Source organism: Entelurus aequoreus, linkage group LG10, assembly GCF_033978785.1.
Source record: "Entelurus aequoreus isolate RoL-2023_Sb linkage group LG10, RoL_Eaeq_v1.1, whole genome shotgun sequence".
Taxonomy (NCBI): domain Eukaryota; kingdom Metazoa; phylum Chordata; class Actinopteri; order Syngnathiformes; family Syngnathidae; genus Entelurus; species Entelurus aequoreus.
In genome coordinates, this window is record NC_084740.1 from 50,552,221 (window position 1) to 50,578,621 (window position 26,401).

General features: G+C 38.7%; 1 protein-coding gene across 5 annotated transcripts in view; it reads left to right on the forward strand.

The window, feature by feature from the left end:
- dennd4a (DENN/MADD domain containing 4A) overlaps positions 1–26,401 on the forward strand; it is an 89,672-nt gene that overhangs the window by 28,526 nt on the left and 34,745 nt on the right. For 4 of the 5 annotated variants that reach the window (XM_062061110.1, XM_062061108.1, XM_062061109.1 and 1 more), the window contains exons 12-15: positions 10,687–10,905; positions 11,172–11,317; positions 11,552–11,569; positions 19,430–19,563. In XM_062061110.1, coding sequence (XP_061917094.1) covers positions 10,687–10,905; positions 11,172–11,317; positions 11,552–11,569; positions 19,430–19,563 — 517 coding nt within the window. The remainder of the gene's footprint in view (positions 1–10,686; positions 10,906–11,171; positions 11,318–11,551; positions 11,570–19,429; positions 19,564–26,401) is intronic. The other variant, XM_062061112.1, reaches the window with a different exon arrangement.

A 26,401-nucleotide genomic window follows, 5' to 3' on the forward strand; every position in this document is an offset into this window, starting at 1 on the left:
CCAGTGAGCTGCCTCTATTTTTTAAATGTTATTTATTTACTAGCAAGCTGGTCTCGCTTTGCCCGACATTTTTAATTCTAAGAGAGACAAAACTCAAATAGAATTTGAAAATCCAAGAAAATATTTTAAAGACTTGGTCTTCACTAACTGACAAAGAAACAGATTTGGTGTCCAGTTCAAAGTGTGACATGATTTATTTAAAAATTTGAGATTTGAATTTTGTATTTTACATGAGTTATTATTTGTACAAATATGGTGCAAAGTAATTCATGATTTGTTAAAAATTTTTAGTGGCTAGCTAGTTAAAATGGGATATTGTGATTTCACAAGACTGTCTTAGAAGTGATCATTTGAAAATGTTCAATTTGAAAAATGTGCACTTAGAGAAAATATAAAAATAAAGTGTTGCATATTGATATTTATCTGTTTCTATATATATTTATTGTGAGAAATCATTAAGATGATCAGTGTTTCCACAAAGATAAATATAATTAATTATTAATAATAACATAGAGTTAAAGGTAAATTGAGCAAATTGGCTACTTCTGGCAATTTATTTAAGTGTGTATCAAACTGGTAGCCCTTCACATTAATCAGTACCCAAGAAGTAGCCCTTGGTTTCAAAAAGGTTGGTGACCCCTGGTATAAGTATATAAAATATACTAAAATAATTACCGTATTTTTCGGACTATAAGTCGCAGTTTTTTTCATATTTTGACCGGGGGTGCGACTTATACTCAGGAGCGACTTATGTGTGAAATTATTAACACATTAGCGTAAAATATCAAATAATATTATTTAGCTCATTCACGTAAGAGACTAGACGTATAAGATTTCATGGGATTTAGCGATTAGGAGTGACAGATTGTTTGGTAAACGTATAGCATGTTCTATATGTTATAGTTATTTGAATGACTCTTACCATAATATGTTACGTTAACATACCAGGCACGTTCTCAGTTGGTTATTTATGCCTCATATAACGTACACTTATTCAGCCTGTTGTTCACTATTCTTTATTTATTTTAAATTGCCCTTCAAATGTCTATTCTTGGTGTTGCGTTTTATCAAATACATTTCTGCAAAAAATGCGACTTATACTCACTCCAGTGCGACTTATATAAGTTTTTTTCCTTCTTTATTATGCATTTCCGGCCGGTGCGACTTATACTCCGAAAAATACGGTACATCTATATTTTTATTTTTATTGTTCTTATTATGACAAAATAATTTTTAGGATCGTTTTTGTTATTGTTTACAAACTCTGGAAGTAAGTTTCCAGATATAGAAAGACTTTAAGGGCAAAACCCAAAAGATTTAAATGGGAGCCAATCGTAGTTTTCGCTTTTGTTTAGTTATTTTGTAAGAAAAAAATAAAACTATTTATGTAGCTTTCAATACCAGATAAATTTAATACATCATCTGATGTACAACAACACTATCACATTCAAAATTTGTGTTAACATGTGTTGTGTTTATTTTAGTTACTTGCTATAAAACATTTGCAGTTCTATTATCGATTGTCAAGGTATTGAATCGGGACTCAAAATCAGATCGGATCTGAGGCCAAAAAATCAGAGTGAGATCAGAGGCCAAAAATGTTGATCAGGACATCCCAAGTTCAATGTTTATACCTTTTACCTATTGACCTAATTGTTGGCCTCTATATTTTGTCTCTAGAAAGACTTTTACCTGGAGATAGGCTGATTGGCAACACTAAATTAGCCAGAGTGTGTGAATGCTTGTCTGTTTATCTGTGTTGGCCCTGCGATGAGGTAGCAAATTGTCCAGTCCAGAGTGTACCCCGCATTCCGCCCGAGTGCAGCTGGGATAGGCTCCAGCACCCCCCGTGAACCTGAGAGGAACAAGCAATAGAAAATGGATGGATGGATGGATTTGTACAACAAAACATCTGGCATGTCAGATTACACAACAGTTTCTTCAAAACCCTAATCCCCACATCAAGTGCACCAGTAAAAATATCAGATTAGTAATGTGTCTTTAAAGAGATGATTGTAGTTTTCTTAAGCAGTGTTTCCCCCAGATCGCCAACAAAACTATGGCGAAGGGGGCGAGGGGAGGCGTGGTCAGTATGACATCATCATATATTTGCATAATTGGCGTTGATGCATATCATTTTTTTAAAACTCTTAAAAATATTATACATACATTAAAAATCTAATTTGTGCTATTATTAACTAACATATTTCTTCTTATATTGTATAATTTTGCTCTATTTTTCAATTGTTGCTACTTATTGTCCTACTTACTTTGTTGAGAGTTTTTCAAGTTTCTAGAGACTTTTCCAATTCTTTTAGTGACTTTTTATGTATTAAAAATGACTAGCAACAAATCTATTATCTTTCCTGGTGTTTTTAGAGACATCACACGTGTTTGGAGACTCTTTACTTTTGTTGCTCAATGTCCGGCCCGAACAGCGAGAGCTGCAACAAGCCTGACGTCACACTTGCTTCACTGCAAAAAGTCTGTTCAAAAACAAGAAAAAAAAAATTACAAAAATTAGGGGTATTTTATTTGAACTAAGCAAAGTTATCTGCCGATAGAATAAGAAAATGTGGCTTGTCAAGACTTTCCAAAACAAGTAAAATTAGCTAACCTCGATGAACCCAAAAATACCTTTTAAAATAAGTATATTCTCACTAATAACAAGTGTACTACTATACGAGTACGTATTTTCTATTGTTTCATTGAAAATAAAACAGCAAAGTCCATTTGGCTGTCATCTGTTTTTATATGAGACACAATTGTGTCAAAGTCATGATTTTATTTTTCATGCTTGTAATAAGAAATGATTACTTTAAAAAAGTAGTTTTATACTTGTGAGTGTTCATGACACAGCTTTGCAACAGTTGATATTCTAGTTTCAAGCATGTTTTACATCAAATCTCAGCAACAAGCTGTAATATCTTACTGAGATCATTTAGGACCAAAACCCTTAAAACAAGTAAAACACTCTAACATAAAATCTGCTTAGTGAGAAGTATTATCTTATCAGACAGAAAATAAGCAAATATCACCCTTACTTGAGATATTTCATTTCTTACTTAGATTTCAGTTTTTGCAGTGTTGGCGCTGCACATCTTACTTCGCTTTCTGCGGGGGTAGCTTGGACATATTAGAGTACGGCTACATCAAAGATACGCTGTCTTCGCTTCAGACAATTACGTGCGTCTTGCCTTAAGTCATCAAGACATCCTGTTTCGCGGTGCTGTTTCTGTGATCAAAGTCTTTTTTCGGTGGCCAAATTTTTGGTGAAATACTAGTCAATAGTGCGTGTATTCATACAATAGATTGCTACTAAATGAAAAAAAATAGTTGCACAGAAAATTTTTTGGACAACAGAAAAACATTTGTGTCAATATGAAATGTCTTAAATATCACAATTTTATTATTGACACATGTGCACTCTACATTTAAACACAATGCCATCTTAAAGGCCTACTGAAATGAATTTTTTTTATTTAAACGGGGATAGCAGATCCATTCTATGTGTCATACTTGATCATTTCGCGATATTGCCATATTTTTGCTGAAAGGATTTAGTAGAGAACATCGACGATAAAGTTCGCAACTTTTGGTCGCTGATAAAAAAAAGCCTTGCCTGTACCGGAAGTAGCGTGACGTCACAGGTTGAAGGGCTCCTCACATTTGCACATTGTTTACACCAGCAGCGAAAGCGATTCGGACCGAGAAAGCGACGATTACCCCATTAATTTGAGCGAGGATGAAAGCTTAGTGGATGAGGAAAGTGAGAGTGAAGGATTAAAGTGCAGTGCAGGACGCATCTTTTTTTGCTCTGACCGTAACTTAGGTACAAGCTGGCTCATTGGATTCCACACTCTCTCCTTTTTCTATTGTGGATCACGGATTTGTATTTTAAACCACCTCGGATACTATATCCTCTTGAAAATGAGAGTCGAGAACGCGAAATGGACATTCACAGTGACTTTTATCTCCACGACAATACATCGGTGAAGCACTTTAGCTACGGAGCTAATGTGATAGCATCGTGCTGAAATGCAGATAGAAACAAAAGAAATAAGCCCCTGACTGGAAGGATAGACAGAAGATCAACAATACTACTATCAGGAGACACCGAACCAAACACTGGACCTGTAACTACACGGTTAATGCTGTGCCGCCTGTCGAAGCCTAGCAATGCTGTTGCTAACGACGCCATTGAAGCTAACTTAGCTACGGGACCTCGTCAGAGCTATGATAAAAACATTAGCGCTCCACCTACGCCAGCCCTCATCTGCTCATCAACACCCGTGCTCACCTGCGTTCCAGCGATCGACGGCGCGACGAAGGACTTCACCCGATCATCGATGCGGCTAGCGTCGGATAGCGCGTCTGCTATCCTCAAAGTCCTCCTGGTTGTGCTGCTGCAGCCAGCCGCTAATACACCGATCCCACCCACAGCTTTCTTCTTTGCAGTCTTCATTGTTCATTAAACAAATTGCAAAAGATTCACAAACACTGATGTCCAGAATACTGTGGAATTTTGCGATGAAAACGGAGCTGTTTGTATTGTGATACAATGTGTCCCAATACTTCCGCTTCAACCATCGACGTCACGCGCAAACGTCATCATACATAGACGTTTTCAACCGGAAGTTTCGCAGGAAATTTAAAATTGCACTTTATAAGTTAACCCGGCCGTATTGGTATGTGTTGCAATGTTAAGATTTCATCATTGATGTATAAACTATCAGACTGCGTGGTCGGTAGTAGTGGGTTTCAGTAGGCCTTTCAGTAGGTCTTTAAGGCCTCCTGTAACGCTCAAATAAACACAGAACATCCCTAAAGTGTGCCAGCATTGTCGGTAACACGAGTTTAAGACTGGGCAATATGGACCAAAAGTCATATCAATATCGTTAGGCCCATAAACTAACCCAAAAATGGAAATATCCATTTCGGGTCTCATGGGTATCCCAAATACAAAAAAACAGGTACCAACAAGTTACAAAAGTAGGTTTTGCATAATAGGATCCCAATTCAAGAGGAATTTTGAAATGAGAAAAAAGAAAAAGCCTTGAAAATAATATGAGAAAAGTCGAATATAATCTCAATCTTCTTCTAAAAAACATTTAGCTATGCTCAATTATTCATCCAACACAATCACAGAAGAACAACATGTGAAATAAAGTGCCCTGGTTTAAGAGGACATGTTTAAATGTCAGCAGCAACATGAAAATAATTGACCTTTAACAATGGTGTTTTTATAGGTTAACATTATTTTAGGAGATGTATGCAAATATGTCAGCCAGGAACACCAACCTGCCAACTGCTTCCTGATACTGTGTGAAAGTCTGTGTTTTGAAGATTACTTTATAAAAAGTAATGAAAGAAGTAATTTAATTACTAATGCAATTACTCTTTAATACATGTAATTCATTTACTAGGTAAAGTAGGTAATACATTACTTTAAAAAAAAATTCCAATATCTAGCATAATGCAGTTGAGGTATGTTTCAAATAAAATATATATATGAGAGTGTGTGTGTCTGCGTATGGGCCTTTTAAAGACAGAGCCTGTTGCCTAGTGACATGTGGCGCCAGCGAGTCCACGCACAGTCTAAGTCTCACAGGCATTTTAGCTTGAGCTGTTTTTATTAGCATAGCAGGCTAGCGGCGGCAGTTTGTCAGCTCTGACGGCAGCTATTTTGAATCTTTCACTGGCTTGTGTTACCGCTGCTTAATTAATAGATTGAATATGCTTCCATGGCTGTGTGTGCTTGTCAACAAACGGGCTATTGTTTGGATGGCAAGTTTGTCACTTCAGTCATTGATTTGTTCAATATTCCCTCCGATCCTCGTAATTACTGGCGTGCTGTGCAGTTTGTGTCAAGTTTTAAGCTAGTGAAAAAAACGTTGTCTTTTACTGACCAGTTCCTTTTAACTAAGACCTGGTTTCTTCCATGTTGAAAGATTGAGTGTCTGTGTATGGCGCAGGAGGGAGGGACGCACACAGAGTGAAGTGACATTTCTGCCTCAATCGCTTGTCCATTTGGTTATGGTTCTGGTTTAGGTTTATTTCAAACATGCTTTACAGATAGGTGAAAATTTTACTCTAGAATGATCAAATTTGGATGGATTTATTTTAGGAGCACATGTGCGACATCTTTTTTTTAAGTCGCAAGGTCTATTTTTAGGCTTACCGTATTTTTCGGACTTTAAGTCGCAGTTTTTTTCATAGTTGGGTGCGACTTATACTCAGGAGCAAATTATGTGTGAAATTATTAACACATTAGCGTAAAATATCAAATAATATTATTTAGCTCATTCACGTAAGAGACTAGACGTATAAGATTTCATGGGATTTAGCGATTAGGAGTGACAGATTGTTTGGTAAACAAATAGCATGTTAAAAGATTAAAGATTAAAGTACCAATGATTGTCACACACACACTAGATGTGGTGAAATTTGTCCTCTGCATTTGTCCCATCCCCTTGGGGAGCAGTGGGCAGCAGCGGCGCCGCGCCCGGGAATCATTTTTAGTGATTTAACCCCCAACTCCAACCTTTTGTTGCTGAGTGCCAAGCAGGGAGGTTATGGGTCCCATTTTTCTATATGTTATAGTTATTTGAATGACTCTTACCATAATATGTTACGTTAACATACCAGGCACGTTCTCAGTTGGTTATTTATGCCTCATATAACGTACACTTATTCAGCCTGTTGTTCACTATTCTTTATTTATTTTAAATTGCCTTTCAAATTTCTATTCTTGGTGTTGAGTTTTATCAAATAAGTTTCCCCAAAAAATGCGACTTATACTCCAGTGCGACTTATATATGTTTTTTTTCTTCTTTATTATGCATTTTCGGCCGGTGCGACTTATACTCCGGAGTGACTTATACTCCGAAAAATACGGTAATTGCGAGTAAATTTGTCGCTCCGTACAGCCCTGTAAATTTGTTGCCACGTTTAAAAAAAAACTACATTTTAAGGTGTGGCGGCTTTTTAATTTTGCTGTGGCGGGCCACTCAATCAATTACATGTACCGTATTTTTCGGAGTATAAGTCGCTCCGGAGTATAAGTCGCACCGGCCGAAAATGCATAATAAAGAAGGAAAAAAACATATATAAGTCGCACTGGAGTGTAAGTCGCATTTTTTGGGGAAATGTATTTGATAAAACCCAACACCAAGAATAGACATTTGAAAGGCAATTTAAAATTAAAGCTGCAAGCAGCGATGGACGGGACCAACTTTGAGGGCTCATAAAATCCAAACCGGAGCAGTAATTAAAACTCTTTCATCAACTTTTAATCAGAAGGGTTCAATCTCTCTCCTGTGCTAATTTGAAGCCGACACAACAAACGCGCTCAGAGGAGATAATGTTTGAAAAAAGGTGACTGTTTTTACACAACTTTTGTTTTGAAGGGGGAATTGCAAACTTCCTGTTGATTTTTGCTGGGGGTTGTCAGTGTATGAAATATAGGTCTAAGTGAGACCTACATAGATGTTTTTGTTTCATGTCTCTACGACATTCCTACTGGGAGTTACAGGCAGTTTTGTCTGTGTTTTCTTCCTAGGGGGCGCTAGAGCGCAATTTTGAGTTTTGGGGTTTGGTTTTTTGATTAGATCGCAATTTTCGCCAGTCCTGATGTGTGTGTCTAATTTGGTGAGTTTTGAAGCATGTTAAGGGGGTCAAATTACAGCTCAAAGAGGCGGCGGTATAATAATAAAACGCTAGAAATTCAATAGGGTCCTCTGTCCCAAAGGGACTTGGTCCCTAATAAATAAGGAATAGTGAACAACAGGCTGAATAAGTATACGTTATATGAGGCATAAATAACCAACTGAGAACATGTCTGGTATGTTAATGTAACATACAGTATTATGGTAAGTCATTCAAATAACTATAACATATAGGACATGCTATACGTTTACCAAACAATCTGTCACTCCTAATCGCTAAATCCCATGAAATCTTATACGTCTAGTCTCTTACGTGAATGAGCTAAATAATATTATTTGATATTTTATGCTAATGTGTTAATAATTTCACACATAAGTAGGGATGATACTCGAAACCGGTTTTCCCGGTTGTTCGATAAGAAAAGAACCGAGTCCTCGGACTCGAATCCCTTTTTGAGAACCGGTACCCGTTATCGAGACCACTATAGTTAAGAAAAAGAGTTGGTTCTTTATTCGAATCCCTCGTCCCGACCAGAAATGCCCCGTGAGATATCACAAGAAATGACGTCACGTAGCTCAGTCATTAGGCGCAGATAGCGAAAGCAGGAAAAACAATGGACCGGAAAAAGCGCTCCAAGGTGTAATAAAGTTCAAAACAAAAGGTATAATCCAATGAATAACTTTACTGAGAGATTTGAGCAGGGTACAAACACACGACGAACACTTTTACGACCAACCGGAAACATAGCAACCAGGCTAGCAACGCACCTCCTTTACGGCAACTGTCGCAACGTTCTTAAAGCAACCGCAGCACATACATATATATACAACATATATGACATCTCCCTTTTTTAACTTTTGTTTTTCTTTAATTGTAAACAAAACAAAATCACACTGTATATGTGTTGTCTGTCTAATTATAAATAATGCAGACGAGGCGTGTTGGCTGAGTTCTTTACGTTTACTTTCACAGCGTGCTCATAACCTCATTCTTAGCTGCCGGGTGACGACATGCAACAACACTTTTCGGGGCTACCGCGCATGCTCGTCACTTCGTTGCATGCTGGGTACTGTAGTTGTTATATTCCGTAGCCTAGCTCATAACATCACATCTTCCCCCCTATAAAGAAATAATGTTAACTCAATAAAGTGTATTTCTTTTTTTAGCTTTAACTTTTCATTTTTTAGCATTGTAACCACATTTGCAAACAACTTTTCTCGTTATAGAATTTTCTTTCAATAAAGAAATAAAGTGCAAAAATGTCAAAGCATCATAACAAATAGCAGCAGAATTGCACTTTTTGGAGAGCTGTATTATTTTCAGTTTTGTGCCCAAGGGACTGATTTTATTTAACACTATATTATTATTTATACACCTATAGCAGGGGTGGGCAATTAATTTTTACCGGGGGCCGCATGAGCTACCCGAGCACTGCTGGAGGGCCACATCGACAATATTTCAATTAAATTTTGCTCAATATTATTTTTGATATATACCGTAAGATAAATAATAATAATAATAATAATAATAGTAATACTTCAACATAGTGTGTGTAACAGCATTCCATTACTAATATATATAAATTAACATTAATAATAAATGACAGTAAAATAAGCACACGTATGACTGAGGAGTCATAGTGTAACTTTGTGTGGTGTTTGAGTTGTCCGACTTTTTGTGTGGCCTTAAACGCACCAGTGGTTTAGTGCTATGCGTGTTGGTGACAGATGACAAGTTGGTTTTGGCCTGGTTTGTACGGCAGAAAATGACTAGTTTTTCGAGATAGAATTGTTTTACTCATGTTTTTGGTGTGGTTATGTCCGAATATAAACAGTTTTGTTCAATAAAGTGATCGATATAATTCCTGTCCTCGAAGCATCTCGATGGACGTTACAATAATTGAACGGTGTTGACGAACACCATTAGGGCCGCTTGTTGTCACTGTCACTCAAAGTTGCATTGCAAAATTCCATAGAATAAATATGTTTATTTTGTTTATAATTCAGATGGGATTTGATTTGGTGCGCGGCATATACTTGCTGCGCGCAGCAGACGCTTGAACAGTGCGCAATTGCGCAGGCACGCACCTTAGGTGAGGGGACGTTGCTTTGCAGTTCATGTGTTGTTGAAAACACGGCATTCCTCATCAACTTTTCTCTTTTTGGCGTCTCGGGTGTAAACCGTGCATCACTTGTCGCTGCATGTGCACCTTCACTCGCAGGTTACACACGGACACACGCCCATAAATAATACTTTTCAAAATAAAAGCAGCACAGTTGTATTGCGCGCAGGACATAGATGTTTTTTCAACTTTATTTTGTAATTGCAGTTGTTCACATTCACTCACAATCACGCATACGTCCACACGGAAGTAATACAAATAACGATTTTCAAAACAAAAGCAGCACCGTTGTATTGCACACTCGACATAGATACTTTTTTAAATTTATTTTGTAATTTATAATTGGCCTCACGCGGGCCGGACAGGGACGCACAAAGGGCCGGATGCGGCCCGCGGGCCGCAGAATGCCCAGGTCTGACCTATAGTGATCACAGAGACAGGTTGTTTTTGTGTTAATGTATATATTTGTTTTTCTTAAAAATTCCACTTAATATACTTTGGGTAACAACAGTCAATGTTTATTTATTTTATTTTATTTTTTTAGGGGGGCAACAGTCAATATTTATTTATTTATTAGATTTTATTTTTTTCTTGTATTATAAAAGTGAGCTTTTGTTAAACCAAATATTATGTGTTTTTTTCCATATACAACAACCTATCTGGACTCGATAAGAGAATCGATAAGGAATCGGTTCGATAAGAGGATTTGATAATAGGCTCGAACTCGATAATTTCTTATCAAACATCATCCCTACACATAAGTCGCTCCTGAGTATAAGTCACACACCCCCAGCCAAACTATGAAAAAAACTGCGACTTATAGTCAGAAAAATACGGTAAGAGAAACCCTGTTAAGAGCAAAATACATAAGCAAATGTATTGCTACGTGTGCTTAGGTGGTCACTTTAGCCATGAAGATGTCCAGATGGAGCATGCAGTGGCTGACAGAGAGCTCAACGGTGGGAAGAGTCTTCAAACTTTGGAGCTGGAGATCCAGGAGGCCTTCCTGCGCTTTATGGCGGCCATCCTCCGAGGTTACCGCTCCTACCTGCAGCCCATCACCCAGGCCCCCTCTGAGAAAACCACTGATGTCAGCTCCCTTTTTGACATACAAGGTACACTCCTAAAGCACTGTACATTTTATTGAAGCTATTTGTCTTTGGCTTCAGGTGAGTGCAGGAGAGTCAAGATCATTCTAAAGACAAATCGCTCCATGTCTTGATCTCCCTTATGCAAGCAGAGCAGAGAACTTGTTTCAACACCAGTTCTGAAACATGTCCCATCTTATCAAAACTGTGGCTTGATGAATGAGGGTCCAGTTGATTAAACCCCATCATGTCATGTGTGGCCTGATATAATGTATTTGTGGTATTTTTTTCAGGCTTCTTGAAAAGCAGAGACCGCTCCCATCAGAGGTTCTACTCCCTCATGACTAAGACTCAAATGTTCAGCCGTTTCATAGAGGAATGCTCCTTTGTCAGTGACAAAGATGCAAGTCTGGCTTTCTTTGACGAGTGCGCTGATAAGGTGAGGGCTGCAAATCTTTGTCATGGAGTTTATATCTCAAGAATAATGAATCATTTTTTCAGTGAAGTCTGCTATTATTAATATTACATCTAACCTACACCCAATTTCTGATGTTCTTTTATTTGCTTAAGATTCTCTCTCTGCTATCTATGCTTGAACTCAGTTATGTAATGCAATTTTTTGCATTTGTCCTTCTCTCACTGCTGCTTTGTTGCTGCGGTCACTGGCTGGTAGCTCTCCACAGGAGCCAAGGTAAACCACACCACAATTTATGTGGCTATTGTCCAAACACATTGGTGTTTTTGACAGTTAAAGCTTTTCCACACTAAAAGCATCATGTGTGGTCTCAACCGTAATGTTGACCTTAAAGCATGAATGTTTGGTTTGTTTGGGTGTGTTGCGAGGTCGGCATATGTTTGTGCATGAGCTGCTAAATTGTGACAGCCTTCTGCATTATTGAACAAAGTTTTGGTTTTGCAGACTCTTTAAAGGCCTACTGAAATGAGATTTTCTTATTTAAACGGGGATAGCAGATCCATTCTATGTGTTATACTTGATCATTTCGCGATATTGCCATATTTTTGCTGAAAGGATTTAGTAGAGAACATCGACGATAAAGTCCGCAACTTTTGGTCGCTGATAAAAAAAGCCTTGCCTGTACCGGAAGTAGCGTGACGTCACAGGTTGTGGAGCTCCTCACATCTGCACATTGTTTTCAATCACGGCCACAAGCAGCGAGAGCGATTCGGACCGAGAAAGCAACGATTTCCCCATTAATTTGAGCGAGGATGAAAGATTCGTGGATGAGGAAAGTGAGAGTGAAGGACTAGAAGGCAGTGGAAGCGATTCAGATAGGGAAGATGCTGTGAGAGGCAGGTGGGACCTGATATTCAGCTGGGAATGACTAAAACAGTAAATAAACACAAGACATATATATACTCTATTAGCCACAACACAACCAGGCTTATATTTAATATGCCACAAATTAATCCGCATAACAAACACCTCCCCTCTCCCGTCCATATAACCCACCATTACAAATCAAACACCCGCACAACACACTCAATCCCACAGCCCAAAGTACCGTTCACCTCCCCAAAGTTTATACAGCACATATATTTCCCCAAAGTTATGTACGTGACATGCACATAGCGGCACGCACGTACAGGAAAGCGATCAAATGTTTGGAAGCCGCAGCTGCGTACTCACGGTACCGCGTATCCAACTCAAAGTCCTCCTGGTAAGAGTCTCTGTTGTCCCAGTTCCCCACAGGCCAATGGTAAAGCTTGACTGTCATCGTTCGGGAATGTAAACAATGAAACACCGGCTACGACGTAGCCGCTACGTGTTTGTCTTGCTGCAGCCGGCCGCTAATACACCGCTTCCCACCTACAGCTTTCTTCTTTGCTATCTCCATTGTTCATTAAATAAATTGCAAAAGATTCACCAACACAGATGTCCAGAATACTGTGGAATTTTGTGATGAAAACAGACGACTTAATAGCTGGCCACAATGCTGTCCCAAAATGTCCGCTACAATCCGTGACGTCACGCGCAAACGTCATCATACCGAGACGTTTTCAGCAGGATATTTTGCGGGAAATTTAAAATTGCACTTTACTAATCTAACCCGGCCGTATTGGCATGTGTTGCAATGTTAAGATTTCATCATTGATATATAAATTATCAGACTGCGTGGTCGGTAGTAGTGGGTTTCAGTAGACCTTTAAAGCTGATGCTGTGACAATGAGATTAATAATTGCCACTGAAGTCACTCAGCAGCAGTCTTTTTGTCTTTTCTGACTTATAAATATTGTTATAATGTTGGATACTTGTGTTAAAAAAAAAAAGCCAAATCGTCAAATCATAGGTTTCATGAATTTTGGCTCTGATGCCTGTGTTCGTTTGGTTTTGCAGTCTGGTGCCACAGCAAGATGGACATATTGGGACATTAGTGTTAGACTCAATTCGAATACTCCTCCTCCGCCCTTGTTTTTGCACTATCTCCGGGGTTTTGCGCGTTCAAGTCAATCAAGAGACGTTCGAATTATCCGTCAAGTAGGGGGAAATGGCGAAGTACCTCCTTCGAACCAAAGTGCGCTCGCAGACCTCCGGACATTATCAAGTGTGAGGAAAAAGATAGCTGACCAAAAGCCCAGAGAAGCATACAAATGAAAGCAATAAGCATTAGAGATGTCCAATAATGGCTTTTTTGCCGATTTCCGATATTGTCCAACTCTTAATTACCGATTCCGATATCAACCGATACCGATATATACAGTCGTGGAATTAACACATTATTATGTCTAATTTTGTTGCGATGCCCTGCTGGGTGCATTAAACAATGTAACAAGGTTTTCCAAAATAAATCAACTCAAGTTATGGAAAAAAATGCCAACATGGCACTGCCATATTTATTATTGAAGTCACAAAGTGCATTATTTTTTTTAACATGCCTCAAAACAGCAGCTTGGAATTTGGGACATGCATATTGTAGTGACCCGGAAGAGTTAGTGCTGCAAGGGGTTCTGGGTATTTGTTCTGTTGTGTTTATGTTGTGTTACGGTGCGGATGATCTCCCGAAATGTGTTTGTCATTCTTGTTTGGTGTAGGTTCACAGTATGGCGCATATTTGTAACAGTGTTAAACTTGTTTATACCACCACCCTCAGTGTGATCTGTATGGCTGTTGATCAAGTATGCCTTGCATTCACTTGTGTGTGTGAAAAGCCATAGATATTATGTGACTGGGCCGGCACGCAAAGGCAGTGCCTTTAAGGTTTATTGGCGCTCTGTACTTCTCCCTACGTCCGTGTACCGCTCCGTACAGCGGCGTTTTAAAAAGTCATACATTTTACTTTTTGAAACCGATACCGATAATTTCCGATATCACAGTTTAAAGCATTTATCGGCCGATAATATCGGACTGCCGATATTATCAGACATCTCCAGTACAAATGTAAGTAATAAGCATAATTAATGATTTGCATTTAGTCAAACTTCAAACCTTTGCTAATGTTACACGTAAACATTGGCTTCAAACACAAATACACAATGAAACACATTTTACATACCGCAAGCTAATGCGCCAGCATTTGCATATTTCACCAAAAACGTTGTCTTCTAAACGGTCTTCTTCTTAATAAAGACAGTCGAAAGAAAATAAGAAGAGCACAAGCAAAGCCACAGCATCTTGAAAGTAAACAAACATTTGTCGCATCTGCCTTACGTCACTGCTGGCAAACGGCGATTGTTGATGACGTAGCAATACTTGAGCGACGTCCGTATGCATATGGGCGTATTTGCAATACTTTGACATCGCACTAGATGCCAGAGCCAAGGGTGAGGGTCAAGTAGAACAGGGGGCGGGGGAAGCTCCTTCCTATCTAATTCAGTCTACAGTTGTGCTCATAAGTTTACATACCCTGAGAGGATTTGTGATTTCTTGGCCATTCTTCAGAGAATATGAATGATAACACAAAAACCTTTCTTCCACTCATGCTTAATGGTTGTGTGAAGCTATTTATTGGCAAACAACTCTTTACTCTTTTTGTTTACTCTTTTTAAATCAAAATGACAAAAGAAAGAACCCAAATGACCCTGATCAAAAGTTTACATACCCCAGTGACTTTGATCTGATAACATGCACAAAAGTTGACACAAACAGGTTTGAATGGCTAATCAAGGTTCCAATCCTCACCTGTGACATGTTTGTTTGTAATTAATGTGTGTGTATAAAAGGTCAGTGAGTTTCTGGGCTTCTGACAAACCATTGCATCTTTCATCCAGTGCTGCACAGATATGTCTGGATTCTGAGTCATGGGGAAGGCAAAATAATTGTCAAAGGATCTGCGAGAAAAGTTAATTGAACTGCATAAAACAGGAAAGGGGTATAAAAAGCTATCCAAAGAATTGAGAATGCCAATCAGCAGTGTTCAAACGCTGATTAAGAAGTGGAAAATGAGGGATTCAGGTAGACCAGCAAAGATTTCAGCCACAACTGCCAGGAAAATTGTTCGAGATGCAAAGAAAAATCCACAAACAACTTCAGCTGGAATACAGGACTCTCTTGAAAAATTGTGGTGTGGCTGTTTCAAGATGCACAATAAGGAGGCACTTGAAGAAAAATGGGCTGCATGGTCGAGTCGCCAGAAGAAAGCCATCACTCCAAATTACTTTGTACGAGAAGTTTTGAGGCTTGTCACTGTGCTGTTTGGCGTAATGTAAGCGGGATACTTTGTGACATTTGCGCAGAAATGGCTTTCTTCTGGCAACTCGACCATGCAGCCCATTTTTCTTCAAGTGCCTCCTTATTGTGCATCTTGAAACAGCCACACCACAATTTTTCAGACAGTCCTGTATTTCAGCTGAAGTTATTTGTAGCTTTTTCTTTGCATCTCGAACAATTTTCCTGGCAGTTGTGGCTGAAATCTTTGCCGATCTACCTGAATCCCTCATTTTCCACTTCTTAATCAGCGTTTGAACACTGCTGATTGGCATTCTCAATTCCTTGGATATCTTTTTATACCCTTTTCCTGTTTTATGCAGTTCAATTACCTTTTCTCGCAGATCCTTTGACAATTATTTTGCCTTCCCCATGACTCAGAATCCAGAAACATCTGTGCAGCACTGGATGAAAGATGCAATGGTTTGTCAGAAGCCCAGAAACTCACTGACCTTTTATACACACACATTAATTACAAACAAACATGTCACAGGTGAGGATTGGAACCTTGATTAGCCATGCAAACCTATTTGTGTCAACTTTTGTGCATGTTATCATTGGGTCATTTGGGTACTTTCTTATTGTCATTTTGATTTAAAAAGAGTAAACACAGTTGTTTGCCAATAAATAGCTTCACACAACCATTAAGCATGAGTGGAAGAAAGGTTTTTGTGTTATCATTCATATTCTCTGAAGAATGGCCAATAAATCATAAATTCTCCCAGGGTATGTAAACTTATGAGCACGACCGTACAAGGAAACACAAAAAAAATGGAATAAAGTAAAATTGTTTTAATCTAATGTCACATGCAGTGACATTAATGCCGCTAAAAGCAGCTGTTTTTTTATGCAGGTCTGAATAGATGTTAATTTAATGTTGTGACCGGGTGAATCTATATATGTTTATGAACTGTATTTGAGACCATGTCTGGAAAAAAATTGCGGCGGCGAATTTAAGGTACATATAGAAACAGTGTACATTTTCAAAAGATAAATTATGATACTTGGGCATGGTTTCATTTGCAGACAGATTAAAAAAAAGATGTTACAAATGTGACTGCGGATCAAAATGTATGCCAAATTCACACCAAACCATACATATTCTGGACCACAAGGAAGTGTTTTAAACGTAAAATAAAAAATAATCTTAGGTCCCTTTTAAGGTTTCTAAGCGGCATCTGAAAAGGGATTTTTTTAAAGTTTATATTATGAGATGTTACTAGATATTACGTATACTATTTGTGGTAGAAATAGCTGTATTTTTTAAATCTTATAATACATTTGGTTCATAGTTCACAGTTTTGAAAACATGTTGTAAGTACTAAAAGACAAAACATCCTACTTTCTGAGAAAAAAAAGTATATGCGCTTGCAAAATTTTGCAATCAGGAAGTTACATTTGTGTCCTGCGTGAGACACTGAATGGTCACTGCGGTTAGTATCGGGAAGAAGAAGCATTGATTCATTCATTGTCAAACTCCCTCCTGCTGAGTTTGAAGACACATCTAGGGTTGCGAAAGACCTCTCGGGTGCAAGAGGAAGGCCAACGAGCGGAAGAAACAAAAGAGCAGAATCGAAACAAGGCCAGATTGATCAAAGAGAGTCGCTACTCTGAATCATCCACTTGACCGAGTGGAAAAAGCCTTTAAATCAGTCCCACCCAGGGGCAGCTAAATAGCTGCCATAATATTCACGTTTTGGTAAAGCTCAAGTTGGAGATGAGCTGCTAAGCCACTCATATACACCAAGTGACTGCCTTTTGTGAACAATCACTCATCATTTTTAGTGTCCTGATGTCATCACAATACACAAAGTTAAATAACAACACTGCAAAAAGTCAGTGTTCAAAAACAAGAATAAAAAATACAAAAATTAGGGGTCTTTTATTTGAACGAAGCAAAATTATCTGCCAATAGAACAAGAATATTTGGCTTGTCAAGACTTTCCAAAACAAGTAAAATTAGCTAACCTCAATGAAATCAAAAATACCTTAAAATAAGTATATTCTCACTAATAACAAGTGTACTACTATATGAGTATGTATTTTCTATTGTTTCATTGAAAATATAACAGCAAAGTCCATTTGGCTGTCATCTGTTGTAATTATGAGACACAATTGTGTCAAAGTCATGATTTTTTTTTTCATGCTTGAAATAAAAAAATATTACTTTAAAAAAGTAGTTTTATACTTGTGAGTGTTGATGACACAGCTTTGCAACAGTTGATATTCTAGTTTCAAGCACGTTTTACTCAATATAGGTCATCAAATCTCAGCAACAAGCTGTAATATCTTACTGAGATCATTTAGGACCAAAACCCTTAAAACAAGTAAAACACTCTAACATAAAATCTGCTTAGTGAGAAGAATTATCTTACCAGACGGAAAATAAGCAAATATCACCCTTATTTGAGATATTTCATCTTACTCAGATTTCAGTTTTTGCAGTGTGTACATTGCTCCATTCATCTTTCTCTCTAGCCTGGCTAGTCTCCCAGTTCCTGCTGCTGAAAAACATTATTTCAGCATGATGCTGCCACCACTATGCTTCACTATACGGATGCTATTGGCCCGCTGATGAGCGTGGGCCTGGTTTTCTCCAAACATGATGCCTGAAAGAGTTCAATATTTGTCTCATCAGACCAGCGAATTTGGTTTCTCATGTTGTGAGAGACTTTCGGGTGCATTTGGCAAGCTTTTTCCTGAGAAATGGCTTCTGTCTGGCCACCGCTGCTGCTCACTGCTCCCCTCACCTCCCAGGGGGGTGGAACAAGGGGATGGGTCAAATACAGAGGTTAATTTCACCACACCCAGTTTGTGTGTGAATGTCAGGGGTACTTTAACTTATCAATTAAGCAATTAAGTCTTTTTGAATACGATGCCACAAGCTTGGCACACCTATCTTTGGGCATTTTTGCCCATTCCTCTTTGAAGCACCTCTCAAGCTCCATCTGGTTGGATGGAAGGCATTGGTTTTCATCCAGGATGTCTATACATTGCTGCATTCATCTTGGTCGAGTCAGGGAGGTGACTTAAGAACCCGATGGGCACTTTGTCAGAGCTACAGCATTTTTCTGTGGCGAGATAAGAGCCTACAGAAGGACAATCATCTCTGCAGCAATTCCCCAATCAGGCCTGCTTGTTATAGTGGCCAGACAGAAGCCATTTCTCAGTAAAAAGTTTGCCAAATGCACCTGAAAGACTCTCACAACATGAGAAACCAAATTATCTGGTCTGATGAGACAAAGATTGAACTCTTTCAGGCATCATGTTTGGAAAAAACCAGGCCCACGCTCATCAGCAGGCCAATACCATCCCTATAGTGAAGCATAGTGGTGGCAGCATCATGCTGCGGGGATGTTTTTTAGTGACAGGAACTGGGAGACCAGTCAGGCTAGAGGGAAAGATGAATGCAGCAACATACAGAGACATCCAAGATAAAAACGAACATTTTCCATCCAACCTGATGGAGATTAAAAGGAACTGCAAAAAGGAATGGGCAAAACTGCCCAAAGATAGGTGTGCCAAGCTTGTGGTATCGTATTCAAAAATACTTGATTAAAAAAATACTTAATTACTGCCAAAGGTGTATCAGCAAAGTCTTGAGCAAAGGCTGTGAATAATTTATGTACATGGGATTTTTTTGTTTATTTTATTTTATTTTTAATAGTCTTGCAACAAAAAAAAAACTTTTCACATTGACATTATGAAGTATTGTCTGTAGAATTCTGAAGACAAAAATGTATTAATTTCATTTTGGAAGCACTGTGAATATTATCCGGATGCACTGTATGCCAAGATTGAAGAGCACATCAGCAGTGACATATTTGTGCCCACTGGCAACACAAATGTTGGGTTTGAGCATATCGTATAACTTATTTTATCCGTCAGGTGGAAAGTGAAAAGCCAGAAGACGCCAGACTGATAGAACTGGACGAATCCCATCGCAGCGAGCACACAGTGTACATCAACCCTCCAGAGCTGCCTCCCCTGCCAGAGGGAGAGGAGCATCCACTCTGCTACAGGTAATATTATATACTATATGTAGGGATGATGTTCGAAACCGGTTCTCCCGGTTGTTCGATAAGAAAAGAAATGATTCCATGGACTCGAATCCCTTTTTGAGAACCGGGTCCCGTTATCGAGGCCACTATAGTAAAGAAAAAGAGTTGGTTCTTTATTCGAATCCCGTCCCACAGGAAATGCCCTGTGGCACGTCCCAGGAAATGATGTAGCTCAGTCATTAGGCGGCAGATACAGAAAGCAGCAACAACAATGGACTGGAAAAAAATGCCTCATGGCTTCATTTTACAAAAAAATACGACGAGGAAACGGCTATCTGCAATTATTGCCAGGCTTCGCTCTCATGTAAGGGGGAAGTACAACAAGCATGTTGAAACATGTTCAGGCTGCACATAACCTGAAGGTTAGAGAAAGGTGTCGTGGAGAAGCAGAGGCGAAGCACGCCCCTCTTCCTGTGCTTCAACCTGCAGCGCCAATTCCAGTGATAGTGCTGGTGAGTAACTAACGTTAACTGTTGCCGGTTCATTTCCATATCTGCTCACTCGTAGCCTTTAGGCTAAAAAAATGTGACCTCTTATGTCAACCAGAGCTGCAGTAATATTAGATAGACTAACATTACCTAAGCATAGTCAGTGGCTAACGGTAACGTTAACGTTAGCCTTTTTGTATGTGTCTGATAACGTTAACGTTATCTTGTAGCCTACACCAGTGGTCCCCAACCACCGGGCCGTGGATCAATTGGCCGCACAAGAAATAAAAAAAACATGTTTTTTATTCTTAATTTTTTTTAATTAAATCAACATAAAAAACACAAGATACACTTACAATTAGTGCACCAACCCAAAAAACCTCGCTCCCCCATTCACACTCATTCACACAAAAGGGTTGTTTCTTTCTGTTATTAATATTTCTGGTTCCTACATTATATATCAATATAGATCAATACAGTCTGCTGGGATACATTCCGTAAGCACACATGATTGTATTTTTTTATGACAATAAAAAATACCATACCATGGGTAACAACAGTCAATATTTATTTGTTTTATTTTATTTTTTTAGGGGGGGTAACAACAGTCAATATTTATTTTATTTTTATTTATTTTTTCTTATAAAATAAAAGTGAGCTTTTGTTAAACCAAATGTTGTGTTTTTTTCCATATACAACAACCTATCTGGATTGGATAACAGAATCGATAAGGAATCGGTTCGATAAGAGGATTCGATAATGGGCTCGAACTCGATAATTTCTTATCAAGCATCATCCCTAACTATATGTTTTTCCAATATATTCGGTATATTATATGGATTTTTTACCTGACATGTTTCGACTGTCATCTGCGGTTTTCTTTAGAAGAGTCAGGTGACCACTGTGACGTGTTGCCTATCAGCTGTTCTTATAGGCGTGGCAAACCAGGCAGACCTGTCAAGTCTACCTGGTTGGATCCCCCGCCGCTTGATGGTCAATGGAGGAGGGAGTCCCAAGTATGCGAGAGCATAAATGCTGATGATGGTTTCCTTGGGTCGCGTCGTCAATTCGATTGCCTCCTTAATCCATTGTTTTAATTTGGTATTTTCTGTCCCACTGATTTTGGAGTTGTCCAAGTCCATGATGTCAGGTAAAAATTCCATCTAATATACCATATTTTTCGGACTATAAGTCGCAGTTTTTTTTCATAGTTTGGCCGGGGGTGCGACTTATACTCAGGAGCGACTTATGTGTGAAATTATTAACACATTAGCGTAAAATATCAAATAATATTATTTAGCTCATTCACGTAAGAGACTAGACGTATAAGATTTCATGGGATTTAGCGATTAGGAGTGACAGATTGTTTGGTAAATGTATAGCATGTTCTATATGTTATAGTTATTTGAATTACTCTTACCATAATATGTTACGTTAACATACCAGGCACGTTCTCAGTTGGTTATTTATGCCTCATATAACGTACACTTATTCAGCCTGTTGTTCACTATTCTTTATTTATTTTAAATTGCCTTTCAAATGTCTGTTCTTGGTGTTGGCTTTTATCAAATACATTTCCCCAAAAAATGCGACTTATACTCCAGTGCGACTTATATATGTTTTTTCCCTTCTTTATTATGCATTTTCGGCCGGTGCGACTTATATTCCGGAGCGACTTATACTCCGAAAAATACGGTACTGACAATTTTACCTGACTACAAGAACATTTGAAAAGTATATGAATAAAAAGACAGTCACATAATGAACCTTTTTGAGCAACTATATACTATATGCATTATACTGTCACTGACAGCTGTTTCTAATATTTAACCTGTGTACAGATGAACAAAATATTTTATTGCTCTGGGGTCAAAAACTAAATCTCTGAGCACACCAAAAGCTTTTAAGAAATATTTATTCACATGGAAACAAGGTAGAATGATCAGCAGCAACATGAAGCCAAACAGAAGCTTGAAGAACGTTTTTTTCCTGAAAAGACACAGTGATAACGATATCTACCAATAAAGAAAATTAAGTCATGTACGTAGAGCAGGAGTATCCAATATGTGGCCCGAGGGCCGTTTGCGACCCGCAGCTTGATTTGTGTTGGCTCGCAGCATATTGTCTAAATTAAATCAAACATAAAAACAGTAAGTCTTTGAATGTTCTGATTCATCCAGGTCATTGTCCTCTCGGGGCATTCAGTCGATTGCAACTTGACTGTTTGGTTTGTCTTAGAAGACGTTTCACCGCTCATCCGAGTAGGCTTCATCAGTTCGTGCTCATAGACTTAGATGGGCCAATCTCAGTCAGCTCTAGTCTCGACTAGAGCTGGCCAATCTAAGTCTTTTGATTGATTGATTGAAACTTGTATTAGTAGATTGCACAGTACAGTACATATTCCATACAATTGACCACTAAATGGTAACACCCCAATAAGTTTTTCAACTTGTTTAAGTCGGGGTCCACGTTAATCAATACATGGTACAAATATATACTATCAGCATAATACAGTCATCACACAAGTTAATCATCGGAGTATATACATTCAATTATTTACATTATGTACAATATTTACAATCTGGGGGGTGGGATGAGGAGGGTTTAGTTGATATCAGCACTTCAGTCATCAACAATTGCATCATCAGAGAAATGGGCATTGAAACAGTGTAGGTCTGACTTGGTAGGATATGTACAGGGAGCAGAGAACATAGTGAGTTCAGAAAGCATAAGAACAAGTATATACATTAGAAATACATTTGATTATTTACATTTGGTTATTTACAATCTGGGGAGGTGGGATGTGGTGGGGGGAGGGTGTTAGTCAAGGGTTGAAGTTGCCTGGAGGTGTTGTTTTAGTGCGGTTTTGAAGGAGGATAGAGATGCACTTTCTTTTACACCTATTGGGAGTGCATTCCATACTGATGTGGCATAGAAGGAGAATGAGTTAAGACCTTTGTTAGATCGGAATCTGGGTTTAACGTGGTTAGTGGAGCTCCCCCTTGAGAACGAACTGATAAAGCCTACTCGGATGAAATAAAAATAATAATACACTTTGTCACCTAAAACAGAGGTCCTCAACCTTTTTTGTAGCTGCGGACCGGGTTTTTTTTTTTTTTTTTTTCCCATAAAGAAATACAATCATGTGTGCTTACGGACTGTATCCCTGCAGACTGTATTGATCTATATTGATATATAATCTATATATTGTGTTTTTTATGTTGATTTAATAATTTTTTTATTTTTTTTTTAAACATTTTTATTTCTTGTGCGGCCCGGTACCAATCGGTCCGCGGACTGGTACCGGGCCTCGGCCCGGTGGTTGGGGACCACTGACCTAAAACACAAATCTGACACTCAGTTTTGTCTTTAGTTATATAGAGTGTCTCTTTTTTTGCATTCTTTATTTTTTCAAAATAAAAAAATATCAAGATGGCCGCCGCACGCTTTGAGTTTTTCAGCATGCGACCCTTTGTGGAACAAGTTTGGACACCCCTGTTGTAGAGTGATCATTTTTACTCCTAAATATCATAAATATAAATACATGTGAACCCGCACCTTGTGTGTAGGTGTGTATGAGACATGGGTGAGTGAGCAATTTTTATTCAAAATAATTGGTAAATATGAAAAATATTGGCATGTAAAAAATCTATATGTTCTGTTAAACTACTAATGGTAGGATAGCCAGTGGTGCTCTTTTTATGTTTTCTGGTTTGAGCAAGTTGCAAACAGCCCCTTTAAATATTCTTCTTTCATTTGCTCATCAACGACAATATAAGAACTACAGTATATTCCCCACAGACAATGCCACACCTGTGGGAGACAGCTTAAAATAAATGACCTTTATTGTACGTCTGCTGTCTTGGAGTCTCGCCATTATTTTGAGATGGGCTGCCTCACATTTGGAATTTTGTACTTAGATAGATAGATACTGTAGATAGTACTTTATTGATTCCTTCAGGAGAGTTCCCTCAGGAAAATTTAAAAAAAGGGGACTTTTTAGGGAATTTTACCTATCATTCACAATCATTATGATGGACATGACGATCGATGTATTTTTTTATGCCTTCTAAATATTAAATAATTGCAATCAGAAGTCCGCTTAAAATGGAGCCTATGGGAGTCACTCTATTCTGCTTATAAAGCCCTTAAAAAGCATCCAAACACCTCCATTAAGGTTGTATATACATGATGTAAGTATATATGTAATGTAGGAACAGGCACATTTATAATAACATTTAATATGTACGTATTTTGATCATTTTAAGAATACGCGGCTCATTAATTTCAAAAACGCATCACGACAATTGCTTCTTTTTTTTTAACGGCATCACTGATCATTACTCACTGTACACATTATAAAACATCATTTGAAGTTAAAGTACCAATGATTGTCACACACACACTAGGTGTGGTGAAATTACCCCCTGAATTTGACCCATCTCCTTGTTCCACGACCTGGGAGGTGAGGGGAGCACTGAGCAGCAGCGGTGGCCGCGCCCGGGAATCATTTTTGGTGATTTAACCCCTAATTCCAACCCTTGATGCTGAGTGCCAAGCAGGGAGGTAATGGCTCCCATTTTTATAGTCTTTGGTAGGATGTTCAAATATTCCCGTTTAGATGAAAAATGACTATTAATCCTCTCGAAGAAAAGGGAGGTGGACCCAAGCGTATTTTTTTGTCGTTCTTACCATTTCCGGGTTTAAATTTGCTGTCAATGTGTACCAACTTGTCGGAATACGTCCTCAGCTTTATTCTACCCACGTGAGGGGCATGATTTGTGATCTACAATAAACTTCCAGGGAGCAAGGAAGCGAGGAAACTCCTCACCAGTCCATCATATCAAAATTGTACACAACCCTGTGGTCACGACTCACGGCGCCGCTATAAATATAGTTACCATTAGCGCTTACAAACCCCGTTTCCATATGAATTGGGAAATTGTGTTAGATGTATATATAAACGGAATATAATGATTTGCAAATCCTTTTCAACCCATATTCAATTGAATATGCTACAAAGACAACATATTTGATGTTCAAACTGATTAACATTTCTTTTTTTGCAAATAATCATTAACTTTAGAATTTGATGCCAGCAACACGTAACAAAGAAGTTGGGAAAGGTGGCAATAAATACTGATAAAGTTGAGGAATGCTCATCAAACACTTATTTGGAACATCCCACAGGTGAACAGGCTAATTGGGAACAGGTGGGTGCCATGATTGGGTATAGAAGCAGATTCCATGAAATGCTCAGTCATTCACAAACAAGGATGGGGCGAGGGTCACAACTTTGTCAACAAATGCGTGAGCAAATTGTTGAACAGTTTAAGAAAAACCTTTCTCAAGCAGCTATTGCAAGGAATTTAGGGATTTCACCATCTACGCTCCGTAATATCATCAAAGGGTTCAGAGAATCTGGAGAAATCACTGCACGTAAGCAGCTAAGCCCGTGACCTTTGATCCTTCAGGCTGTACTGCATCAACAAGCGACATCAGTGTGTAAAGGATATCACCACATGGGCTCAGGAACACTTCAGAAACCCACTGTCAGTAACTACAGTTGGTCGCTACATCTGTAAGTGCAAGTTAAAACTCTCCTATGCAAGGCGAAAACCGTTTATCAACAACACCCAGAAACGCTGTCGGCTTCGCTGGGCCTGAGCTCATCTAAGATGGACTGATACAAAGTGGAAAAGTGTTCTGTGGTCTGACGAGTCCACATTTCAAATTGTTTTTGGAAACTGTGGACGTCGTGTCCTCCGGACCAAAGAGGAAAAGAACCATCCGGATTGTTATAGACGCAAAGTGGAAAAGCCAGCATGTGTGATGGTATGGGGGTGTATTAGTGCCCAAGACATGGGTAACTTACACATCTGTGAAGGCACCATTAATGCTGAAAGGTACATACAGGATTTGGAGCAACATATGTTGCCATCCAAGCAACGTTACCATGGACGCCCCTGCTTATTTCAGCAAGACAATGCCAAGCTACGTGTTACATCAACGTGGCTTCATAGTAAAAGAGTGCGGGTACTAGACTGGCCTGCCTGTAGTCCAGAACTCTTCCCATTGAAAATGTGTGGCGCATTATGAAGCCTAAAATAGCACAAGGGAGACCCCCGGACTGTTGAACAACTTAAGCTGTACATCAAGCAAGAATCGGAAAGAATTCCACCTGAGAAGCTTCAAAAATGTGTCTCCTCAGTTCCCAAACGTTTACCGAGTGTTGTTAAAAGGAAAGGCCATGTAACACAGTGGTGAACATGCCCTTTCCCAACTACTTTGGCACGTGTTGCAGCCATGAAATTCTAAAAAAAATAAAGTTTATGAGTTTGAACATCAAATATGTTGTCTTTGTAGTGCAT